Source organism: Atheta coriaria, unplaced genomic scaffold (assembly GCF_025399875.1).
Source record: "Atheta coriaria isolate IRGN ID8LTWV9N9 unplaced genomic scaffold, Caltech_Dcor_3.1 hic_scaffold_9_pilon, whole genome shotgun sequence".
NCBI lineage: Eukaryota > Metazoa > Arthropoda > Insecta > Coleoptera > Staphylinidae > Dalotia > Dalotia coriaria.
The window spans coordinates 12,383,745-12,395,677 of NW_027045451.1; the positions used below are offsets into that span (position 1 = coordinate 12,383,745).

Sequence of the window (11,933 nt, forward strand, 5' to 3'; positions counted from 1 at the left end):
TGGAGAATTATTTTTCAGAGGACCGCAAACTTTCTTGTCGCTGTAGAAACAAAAACTTTATATTCATACGTAATGCGTTTTTAACATACAAAAGGCATAAAACAATAAGTTTCTGGAATGTGCTGTTGAACAATGGATCAAAATAACTTTGTGTGCGGCAAAACATCCAAAAAGAAATTCTAAACTAAAAGAAAAATTTAATTATAAGCAATATTCAAAGATAAAAGTCTAAAATGAAACAAATTGTCCATAATGGAATAATTAATCGTATGATACCAATAAATCTATGAATAATTTTGTGAATTAATAAACTTATCACGAAATCGGATGCGTGTTCTTCACGCGGCGCGCCGCTCCCTAGCGAAGAGGCCGCACTAAAATAAGCCTGAAGAAAATCAATATGCCTTTTCATTACACCGCTCTCGCAGCCGCCCCCGTTCCCAGCCGAGAACACATCACCAGTAACTGAAAACATGTGACCCGCAGCGCACCGCCAACGCGAAGACACCGAGAATGCCCACGAAGATTAATTATCACGTCGTCTACGCTAGTGGTGTGTATAAATGTTAATGAAAACAAACAAACGAAAAAAGAAAAGATAAAAACTTGAATTAATTAATAACTCTGCTTATGATCGAATTCAACAGATGAAGATCCCAAGTACAAGGCGCTGGAATTAAACGCACACGGACCGACTGTGAAAGGATGGCAGAGCGGCAAGAATTGCGAATATCCGCAGGAATTAATCTTGCAGTTGGAAAGCAGGGCGTCACTTAGCAAGATTCAAATGTTGATGCATCAATATTTAATACGTGAGTACACGCAACATGGTTTCATGTTACGGAGGTTTATTAAATAAATGAATATTTGTATTTTAGCATCGAAAATCGAATTGTTTTCGAGCAATGAAGACACTAATGTTGTTACGGATGTGGCGTGCATCGCCTGGGACTATTTGGGATATATTACTCTTTCGGATAATCAAAGCACTGGTTTTAAAAGTCGTGAGTTGAAATCTGCTAATGTGCCAAAAACTTTAGCCTCTTATGTTAAGCTACGCATCGGGGAAAATCACTCTAATACTTATAATATACATAATCAAGTAAGTTTAAGTTATTTAAACTCTTCTTATGCAATAACGGTCTTTACAAAAGCGTGAAAATTAGTTTTAGTTAGTTTGAAAGCTTCCACTCGATTTTATGAGATAATCAGAGGAAGCAATATGTAAAATCGATAAATTGCATTCAATTTAAACAATTTGTAGGTCAGTCTGATAGCCATCAACGTATTGGGAATTGAAAAAGAGAAACAAAGTAAACACAGCGAAGCAATTGATGCAAAATGTGCAAACAAACTGGAGGCCATTTTGAACGACCCCGAATACTTTTCGCCCTTCGACGATCTCGCCTTCGACATGTACGTCGACGTGGACGTGGCGAAAATTATCAGGGAAATGGAGTTGAAGAAACACATCGCTGTAATAAGTAGGCAACCAATCAAATATGCAATTATGATGAATTAATTAATATGTTTTCTAGGTGAACGCTTTGAATATGCACGTAAATTAAAGCTTTCCATGGAACATCTCCGCAGCGCTGGCGAAAAGCTCGGCAAATACGAACTAGAAAAGAAACATGCGATTGAAATGGAAGATTACGAACGCGCCGGTATCAAAAAGAATCAAATGGATGACTTTCGCACCAGCGTCTATCAGCAGTTGAACATCGAGCAATTGCTGGAAATAAAAGGCGTTTGTCCCAAAACGACGAAGCTGATGACGCCAGCGATAAACTCTCCCCGATATTAAAAACAGACAGCAAATGTCAGACGCCTGGAGCGCAACACATTTACCACGCGCCGCCATCACCGCTGCACAAAATGCAGAGTCCGAAATCCGCATCGCCATCGATCGGCAGTCCGACGGGCCTACAGCAACGCGGATCATTCCGCAGGAGGAATAAATCCGCAGGGTCTATCGTTAAGTCCACCTACGAACAGTACGAGGACAAACCGCTGCCAACTCTGCGGCAGTGAGTATAAAATCATTGTCAAAAAACTTTCCCCCCCATCACCTCAAGGGAGCAGGATTCTATTGTGGCTTTAATAAAACCAGACTTTCTTGCAGTTCGGCCACAAACGAATTCCTACGGGACTGCCAGATGGAAATGGAGCATCGCACGACGTCGAAACTGACGGAACGCGAGAGGAAACAAGCGGCGCTGCCTATTTTAGTATTCGGCGCTGATATTGTCGAGAAGTTCTATTCCAAGCATTATCTTGATAAGGAAGAAGGACTGAACCGATTGCGCGAAGAGTTATTGTCGTATGATAACACGCGGATGCATACAGCGAATAAGACAGGTCGCGCCGCCATATTTCTCCTGCATCGGGCGCTGCGAGACAAAGTTTTCAGCGTTTACAATTTGGCGAACGAAGTTATTCGATTATACTTCGTGCAATACGTACCGGGAAGGTAAGATTTATCGAGGTAAACATAAATCATGTAATTTAATTGTTGAACCAACAGAGTTTCACCTGCTGAAGTGTCAAGAAGTGTGGATAAATTACTACCGGAGTTGTTGACAAAGTCGGGAGATACCAGCGCGCGCATTCATCACATGGCTGTGCACACGATTCTCACAATGGCGGACTGCAAGAATGTGAGGTATGTACTAAAAATCGATTTTTATCTTCGGTTGTTGTGTCATGTGCGTTGGAAACTTTTAGGGAGCTACATATTATTCCAGTCCATTTAAGTCGTCCGATTATTAGTAGCACCCATCCACGTTTGGCACTCAGCCGTGCTGAAATGGTCGAGCAATTGATCATCAGCCAAAGTATTTCTACTGATAAACAAAGGTAACACATAAAATTATTGTATAATCAAAAACTTATTGAGTTATGTATTAATTTCAGTGGATTAACATGTCGTACATTATCCGAGTTCGGTTCCAGCGGCTTACACCATCCGGCAGAAGCAGTGCGCAAAGTGGCAGAAAGAATTCTTGTACTAGTTTACAAAGTGAATCCACGCTTAGTGCGAAAACAATTACCGCCAGACGATGATATCACGCGAAGAAACTTATTATACAGGCAATTGTTTCACGAGTTTGATAAAATTGACTTGCAGGTAAGCGATTTTATCAATTTCATCGATGACATTTTAACTTTTTGTCGTAAATATAGCGCAAGAAAGAATTAATGGAACGAAATCGTGTGATACAAGGTAATTTGAATGATTCAATGAGTCCGGAACCATGTTACAATGGCGGCATGAACAAATGTCAAAGCACGATGAACATAGCCAGTCACAACAGTTCGGAATCGGAGAAAAATCATTACAGCCTAACGAAAAGTTTGAGCGGCGGAAATATCGTGAAAATCAATCATGCGAACGAAGAGAAAAACAGTGGAAGTGGCATTTCGACACCGAGCAACGGATCTAAGGAAGACGATGACAAGTAAGCATTAAATATGCCAGTTTTATATTAGTAGGGTGATAAAATATAATTTTCTTACTTAGGCATTGTATATTTTGTGGACAATCCGAAGTGGCCATCTTTGCAATCAGCAATTCAATGAATTCGCATTACTGGCGCTCATGCCCGATGCTCGTCCGCTGCGCTGAGTGCAGTCAAGTCGTGGAAGTAGCCGCCCTCACTGATCACATCCTCATGGATTGTGAACACCGTGAAAACTACACGCAATGCGCACAGTGTACCGAACCAGTGCGATTGGACGAACTGCAAGAACACGAATTATGCTGCACGGAAATCGCAGAGGGCTGCAACCGATGTCCGCTCTGCCACGAAAACCTCGAAGACGAAGAGTTCGTGTGGAAGAAGCACCTGATGGGCGAGAGGCCGTGCACAAAGAATGCGCGAATCAAAACCACAATTACGAAACAGGTCAAAATTAGGATCTAGGAACGTGCCGCATACTTTTTATATCCGTATATTGAATAATTGATTCTTTTTTGCAATTACGATAAATCTATTTTGTATACTGTCGCACTAAATACAAGGTATAGTGAAACCCAAAGACGTCCAGACAACTAAACTATCAAATAGTTTGATATAGGTGAGTAGCCAGTTAAATTTTTGGCGCATTGCTTGAAAAGTTCATAGTTTTGATGTACTTGAAAGATACTTACTTTAGATAGTTCCAATGTTTTTAAAACCTAAGCTAAGGAACATAAAACCTGAATCATTTCTGTAGGTAACAACTAGTGTCTCATATAGTTAGTTAGTAATCATTTATTATTGTTGTCGCCAGTTTAATATTACCAAGTTATAAAATAAATTCTTTACTCACTTAATCAGACTTGAGTAGATTTTTTAACATCAGCATCAGCAGCTTCCTGCTTGATTACATTAACACCATTACTTTCAGCGGCTTCCTGTTTGATGATTGGGGCGCCATTATCATTACGCTCAGTTTTAATCTTTTGGAACTTGTTCTTATCTATTAAAGAAACAAAAACAATATATTAGATACATTATATATCGCAATATCGCAAGTCATGTTTGAGGTTAGTTCCAAACAAAATGGCAACACTCATGCTATTCATTGGTTTATAAAAGCAAGACGTGTTAAAGTATTACTTTATTCATACAACATTGTAGAATTAAAAGAAAAAAATCAGATATAATCAATACTCACCATATTTAGACACATCCCCGCCTAACAATCGTAGTAAATGAATTGTGCCACACTGTGCCATGTAGACTCTGAGCGATTGCGTGCCTCTCCATCCACTTATATGCAAAACAAACTCTTCATTATCACTCGGATCACTTCCCTCTTTTCCAGGTTCGGTATAAATCAATATACAACTGCCAGCGTCGAAATCCTTGCATTGTTCCTGAATGCCAACGGAAAGTTCCTCAATTTTCGGTGATTTTTCCGGTGTATCATTGAGCAGCAGTGTGAGTAAATCTTCCTTAGGTATCCTAATCTTTCTAGCTTCACCGATTGTTGGGAAAATGCTCTCTAGACCATCCTGCGCGAGGCGGAACGGACATTTTTTCGTGTTTCGATTATCTGTGCGTACAAACAACTTCACACCAGTATTGATAAAGCGTATCGTGCCTTGATTTGTAACAATCAAGTCTCTCACGGCCGGCGAAGTGTAGTAGATATTCTTTTTCTTGCCGGCGTGACACCTCACCAACAAACACTTCGAGTCAAAATCATTGTGAATATCGTAAAACTCTTTGATTTCTTTGTACACTGGCTCGTCCTCGGTGAAGAAGACAAACGGATCTTCTTTAAAACCATCTTGACGCCTGCGTTTACGCTGATTCTGCGGGAGTTTCGGGTCGAATGCTTCTTTCTTCTCTTCTTCTTCTTCTTGAGGGAGTATTTTGAATGATTTTTCTTTAACGCTCAGGGGATGTAATTTTTGAAGCACAGCAACAAAGAATGCACCTGTATTTTGCTGGTGGGGTAAAATTCTGATACTGTGAATAGAATAATGGCATAAATTAGATAATTATAATAAACTAAATCCAAATATGGCCTGGAATAACTCCACTATCCCCGAAATTCCTTGCTTTCACTTGTTTTACTCCTAAACATGTTAAATAAGTAGAAATAAATGACTTACCATCTGTTCAAATTATATTTTCGTTTTTCCTCTTCCGTTTTGGTGGAAACATCTGCGGACGAATGGTAGTGCTCCATTTAGCATCAACATCCTCAGCTTTTTCATAAAACTCCAAATTTCGCGAGCCAACAGGCCAATACTCCATACCTGGCGAATACTTCAACCCAGGTAATTGCGCAGATACATCAACCAACTCCATAGCACCGTCAGTTTCAGCCAGAATTCGATGAATTACTGCTTCATTCTCTATTGGGTTCAGAGAACACGTCGAATATACTATCCTACCACCAATTTTTAACAATTCACATCCTCGGCGTAAAATACGATTTTGAATACTAAACATTCACAAAACAAACAAAAAAACAAGTTAATAATAAATAAAATATATATTTAATATAACATACCCATGAAGATTTATACCATTTGCCGGAGTCCATTTAGACCAAATATCTGGATTTTTCCTTAGAGTTCCATCACCAGAGCAAGGAACATCACAAAGAATCCTATCGAATTGAACTTGTTCAATAGCACCGTTAACAGTCTCACTTAAATTCGGTAAAACAGCGCTATCATGATTAATAACCGCCAGACAAGGTGAATTTAATCGTTTTGCTTGATGTACCAACATGTAACACCGTTTATTATCTACGTCATTTGCGACGACATAACCAGAAGGTACCGCCATGTCATCAGCGTGTAAAAATTCGAGAAGCTGTGCAGTTTTTGAACCAGGAGCTGCGCACATGTCCAAAACTTTATGATGTGATTGAACGTCGAGAACAATCGGTGGAATCATACTAACAGTTTCTTGTCGCGATATGGATCCGTTCATTGTTTCAGATATAAGAAAATTGTGCAATTTATAGAAGGCTTCCTCACGGCGAATCTCTTTTTTGTGATGTCCATCTGCCACGCTAGATTGTTAGGATACCAAGGCAAAGGAAAGATGGTTGTTTTAAGTGATTCATTGTGACTTAACAATTCTTGAAGATATTGTCCCTGGACAATATCCACCATCTTTTTTGCTTCGCATTTTGAGCCGGTGATGCGAAAAGTCGTTGGCAGATCTGATTTCATAAACTTAAGGAAATCATCCCATTCACTTTCATTGCAAACATTAATATGCTAAAAATATAGTTTTTATGATTTTATTCTATGTTTAATGGACAATTTAATAACTTACTTTGTAGTATTTATCAAACGCTTCATTTTCACGCACGATATCTTCATAGGCCTGCCTGTTATCAACAACTCCTTCAGTATTCTAGAATATGTATAAGTTTAGTTGTTATAGTTTGCCAATAGAAATTTACATGATTAATTATAAAATTAACTCACTGGTTTTATTACTTTATTCTTGTTTCCTCCTTTACGGAATCCAGCTTTTCGTTTGCCCATTATTAAATTTGTACACGACACGAGTTTATTCAGTTCACAACGTTTTAAACACGTGGTAAAACTGGAAAACATAGGTAAGAATGTAAACTAAAAAGTAAGGTTCGGTTTCACCGTTAATAGAGTTGCCTACGTTAAATTATTATTTTTTATTTTTAAACTAAACTAAACTAATTTGTTATCTATTTAAATATAATAAATAAATAAATATTTAAATATATTGTGTATTATTACTACAAAGACTTTGAACTCAGTGGGGTTTATATTCGTAACTATCAAGGTTGGCCATAAACTTGGCAATTTCCAAATCATCAAAAGCTTCTCTTTTAAATCGAAAAGTAGTAGGAGCGACTGTTCCATTTTGTATAATAATTTGCGTAGTGCCTTTATCAGAATGTTTTCCTTTGATAGCATGGATAAGTTTCTGAAAGTAAAGAATATATTATACCGAAAGCAATAAAAATGTAAAAACATTGTAATTTAGTCTTACCAGAATACATTTAATTAAGAAAACAGCAAAAGTAAGAAATCCTAGCGTCAACAACGCGCCCTCATTTGAAGGGAACTCCATTCCGTGTTCACTTCCTTTCTCCCATGAATCCCACACATCTCCTCTTGTAGCTCTTGTTTTACGCTTACTTCTTGGTTCCCAAATTGAACTAATTCTAGATTCTACAATAAATACTACCACAAAACCGTCCAAAAGAAGTAATTTATACTTACGAATCGCGTAAAGTAAACGGTTCTTAATATCTGTCAAAAATGAAACCTTACTATTCACATTATTAGAATGCGAGGTACGAATCAAGGTACTTTGAATATTTTGCAAATAAGGCATTAAATTGGCGTAACTAAATCCATTCAAATTGTCATTTGCATGTGGTTGTGATCCATGTGATTGTCTGTTACCCTTTGGCTCATTCACGGGTATCGGTTCATCCTCATACTCATCATCGTCATAATATTCATCATCAACATCATCTCCATCTTGTGGTTCATCCTGATTATCTTCACCAACATCGGATGGGTCTAGATCCATTCCATCATCATGGTCAGGATCATCAGGGTCTTCAGGACCGTCATCATTTGTATCATCATTCTCATCGGGGTAATTATCTTCATCGTCGTCATAAACCTGTTCGTAATCGTCGTCTAGTTCGAAATCGGCGTCTTCGTGGGCCACTTGAAAATTTTTGTTGCTAATCGAGGGAATTTCTGAAGAATAAACACTCGTCGAGGTTGTAGTGGGATATTTTAATCGGTCGTGTAGACTGGGACGTTTTAGGTGGCTGTTAAACAATGTTGATGCGTTTACTTTGTTTACATGGCCGTGTTTAATGAAGGGTTTTCGTGTCGGAGGTTCAATGAATGGTATTTCAGTCGTGGTTTTTCGTAAAACTGCGTCCGGCATTTTGGTTATGGACTTTTTCAGGTCTGTTTTGATCACTTTGGGTTTAGATAAAGGTTGCATTGTTTCATAATGCTCTGTGGTTGATGTGAAAATTAAAGAAGGTGTGTAGACATATGGACTATAAGGTGTTACTAAAATTAAAAGTTTAAACATTTAAATTTGAAAATTTAAAATGATTAACAGAAAAATTACCTAAATAAGACTTTTTTGCAGATTGTGGAATTTCTACCCAATCACCCAATACCAATTTACACACGAAAATTTGAAACAAACACAACTTTATCACAAACATTTTAAAACACATTTTTGACCACATTGCACTCCACAACTTCAATCTGCCAGAGATGAACCACGATTGTGACAAACCGCTTCCACAATAGTAGTTTACTCTTGTCAAAGTGGGTGAAGTTGAAGATGGAACAATTGCCAGCCGGAACTAATAATCTGCACACGACAAATGTTTCTAGCGCATTTTTTCTGCTCGGTATAATTCACCTGAGCTCCTAATCTCCATGCTCGTTCAGTATTTGTGTTTCGATCGTGTTAACATCGTCGTCGATTACGCAATTAAGGTAACGTTCGTGATCATTTCAATATTAAATGGCACAAGTTTATCAGAATGTGACTTCGAAGCACATGGACGACTTTATTGTTGAAACGTTTATGTGCGCTACAAGAGGAAATGATTTAAATATCCACACATGTGCTAACAAATGATTGGAAGTTGTGGGATACATTAGAGACGTTGACATTTTGTTATGGTTCATATCACAGAAAGTGTACAGTATTAAAACATCAATATCTAAGAATCTACACGACTAAATCTACTAATAGTGGTAACAATAAGCAAGTTATACATTCGGTTAGCTTATAATTTAGGTTAGGTTGAAGAACTCCAGCAGTGTTGCAATTTTTCAAATTAATTATCATCAGTGTCAACTGAATCAGTGATAAATTCTTCTTTCTGCTCTGGTCCATTCTCATTCGGGTCAAAAACATCGTCAAGCTTGGCTTGTATTCCCTCATCTTTCATTTCAACACATTTTCTTAAAGATTCATTACTATGTGAAAATTTGTCACTTGAAGGTGAAGGACCATAAAGTTGTGAAATCAGTTCTTCTTTGGTTTTTGCAAGCTTTACCTAAAACAAACAAAAATACATAATTTTCTCATTTTTTACAAAAACTGTTCTAGTTTTATACATTTGATTGTCTTTCGAACAAAGTTGGCTGCTGGTTAACTCTGCCAAACATCGTCTCCATCTGCATACGAAACTCTTCGTTCCGCATCCGTTCCTCGTCACGGCGCATCTGTAATCGCATATTTAGATCTTCCTCATGGCTGTACGTCAATGTCTGCCAGACCGGTTTTTTCCGGAGCACTTTTTCACGCCAGCGTGCTTCCTCTTTAAGATGTGCTTCTTCAATACGCCGACAAATTTCGTCTTCCATTCGTTTCCTTACGACAAATTTACAATTTTTTATAAGTGTGGTTATGTTCTACTTATAATGGTACCTTGATGATTGAATTCGTAAAACAGCAGCCAAGTTTGACCGATTTACACTTTCAAGAGTCGAAGGACTTCTGCTACTCTTTCCACTGCTGGATGATGATGACTTTCTAGTGTTTTTCCGTTTTGATTTATTACTTTTTGGTTTGTTTACATTTACTGGACTTGGCGTCGCCATGATGAAATCAAGTTCGAGTTCGGCCAATTCTTTTTCTAAATCTTTCCGGCGTGATGGTGGTATTTTCCTCATTTGGCTTTCGTACATTTCTCGGAATGATTTCGGACATATGTGGTATTTAGATTTAGTCTTCTCACGTTTTGCCATTGAAGGAGGCAGCGATGCTGTTTTCAACATTTCCTCTGCACGAATCTTTTTTTGCAAAGATCTGTGAAATCCTCTATTAAAACACAATATTTTATTAAATAAAAACTAATAAATACCTGTAGTATTCATCTTCATTCATTTTTTGATAAGCATAATTACTAAATAGATTTTTTGGTACTGGTTTTGCCCTAAATTGTTTTGGCTTCTTTTGCTTGTCAAAACAAAGAAATAAATCAGGTGATGATTTTGTGAGACGTCGAGTAATATCTGAGATTTCTTCCTCGCGTTTTGTAAATGAAAATAAATTCATTTGAGCTTTCAGTGCTTCCTTACTTCGTTGTTTCACTTGTTTACTTCTATATGAAATCAATAAAAGAAACACGTTTAATTTGTTTTATGAATTCGTATTTAACTAACCTTTGTTCTTGTTCGTACATTATTTTATCAAACAGCGGAATGCGTGATTCAATCGGAACAGGATTCGCACGAAACATTCCATCATTAGTTTTATTTGCTTTCTTGTTGATTACTATTTCGTCTATTATTTTATCATTCTCATTTCTGTAAACAAGCAAATTGGTGTTTCACTTTTGTCAAGTATAATCATAAAACGCGGTTATTTCAGAAAATGTGAAAAATTGAATTTTGTGCTTTCTTGGATCAATATTTACCTGACGGTCATTTTAAATGTATCCGGTGTATTACTCTGCGTGGTGTTGTTATCCTTCCACGCAACCGATTGTTTCCTTGGACTACAAGGCACACTCCGCGTTGTCAATGTACAATCACTCATTTCATCCAAAGTCGAATCACAAAACGGACTTTTATTCGATTTATGCCTATTGCTCTTGTATCTCGAAGTTGAACCAGCTGAAGAAACATGTTCTCTTGAACTCTTCAATAAACTTTCATCTTTATAACTTTTAGGTCTTCTATTCTTATCAATAATAACTTCCGGGCTCCCAATACGCACGGATCTTCTCGACGGAGGTTTTTGTGTTACCACATCATCATTTTTTGCTTTTATTATACTATTTCGATGATTATTTAGTGACTTATAATTATCATACCAACTGTTATGTTCGTTATCACCATACTTTTCTTCATTTACCAAACTTTCATAGAATGTTCTCTGCTTCTGTCGCAAATAATCCAATTTCTTGTAGAATTCTTTATTGGATAAGTGATTGATATCATTGTATTCAGGTATGCTGTCGTAGAATTCAATAAACGAGTTGATTTTTGTTTTTTCTTTTGTGTTGGAGTCGGCGCTGGATATTCGCAGTTTTTGTACTTGCCTTGATAAGCAAGTAGCATTTTCAGCACATTTATTTTTTGCAACTTTAATGCAATTGTTTTTATAAACAGATTCAGAGTGGTCACACATTTGCCAAGGGTAATTGTTTCGACGTGGAAGAAGTGCTATAGTTTTAATATGAGACGCTTCAAAATCTTTGTTTTGTTTGAGGGCTGTTGGTGACATGTTGCTTGGCAACTTCAGGTGGTAAATGCTCGCATAAACAGATACATTATGCGTAAAAATCAATAAAAACTTATTAACATACTTGAAAACTACAATTGATTATAATAGATTATAAGAAGTAATTTAAATTCATAAAATAAGCATTCAATAAATGAGTATACATTAAAATAAATCAGATAAAAAGTATATTTACTCAGTTTA

The 11,933-nt window shown here is 37.2% G+C and overlaps 4 protein-coding genes across 5 annotated transcripts; 1 reads left to right on the top strand and 3 right to left on the bottom strand.

Moving 5' to 3' along the window:
- Positions 1-414: 414 nt before the first annotated feature.
- On the top strand, positions 415-4,318 carry LOC135798142 (centrosomal protein of 104 kDa). Its single transcript, XM_065310886.1, is given in 12 exon segments — positions 415-553; positions 648-812; positions 879-1,102; positions 1,265-1,484; positions 1,539-1,760; positions 1,763-2,030; positions 2,126-2,473; positions 2,528-2,665; positions 2,728-2,859; positions 2,917-3,130; positions 3,187-3,461; positions 3,524-4,318. Coding segments are annotated over 12 exon segments (2,649 nt in total). The 5' UTR covers positions 415-513; the 3' UTR covers positions 3,927-4,318.
- Nsun2 (tRNA (cytosine(34)-C(5))-methyltransferase Nsun2) lies at positions 4,242-7,109 on the bottom strand. Its single transcript, XM_065310888.1, is given in 8 exon segments — positions 4,242-4,464; positions 4,663-5,462; positions 5,609-5,649; positions 5,652-5,943; positions 6,013-6,502; positions 6,505-6,733; positions 6,792-6,872; positions 6,947-7,109. Coding segments are annotated over 8 exon segments (2,211 nt in total). The 5' UTR covers positions 7,079-7,109; the 3' UTR covers positions 4,242-4,318.
- A 94-nt stretch (positions 7,110-7,203) lies between these two features.
- LOC135798145 (uncharacterized) lies at positions 7,204-8,800 on the bottom strand. The gene is made up of 4 exons (XM_065310890.1): positions 8,607-8,800; positions 7,727-8,545; positions 7,494-7,675; positions 7,204-7,427 (listed from the first exon to the last, which is right to left on the bottom strand). The coding sequence occupies exons 1-4, from the start codon at positions 8,728-8,730 to the stop codon at positions 7,254-7,256; spliced, it is 1,299 nt and encodes a 432-aa protein (XP_065166962.1). The 5' UTR covers positions 8,731-8,800; the 3' UTR covers positions 7,204-7,253.
- A 224-nt stretch (positions 8,801-9,024) lies between these two features.
- On the bottom strand, positions 9,025-11,731 carry LOC135798504 (protein FAM161A). Of its 2 annotated transcripts, none has more exons than XM_065311362.1 (6): positions 10,921-11,731; positions 10,685-10,810; positions 10,366-10,605; positions 9,930-10,310; positions 9,617-9,872; positions 9,025-9,555 (listed from the first exon to the last, which is right to left on the bottom strand). In XM_065311362.1, exons 1-6 carry the CDS (start codon positions 11,634-11,636, stop codon positions 9,334-9,336), a joined length of 1,941 nt encoding a protein of 646 aa, XP_065167434.1. In that variant the 5' UTR covers positions 11,637-11,731; the 3' UTR covers positions 9,025-9,333. The 2 variants fall into 2 exon arrangements, with proteins under 2 accessions (XP_065167434.1, XP_065167433.1); XM_065311361.1 differs by having other exon boundaries at positions 10,667-10,810.
- Between the last annotated feature and the right edge of the window lie 202 nt (positions 11,732-11,933).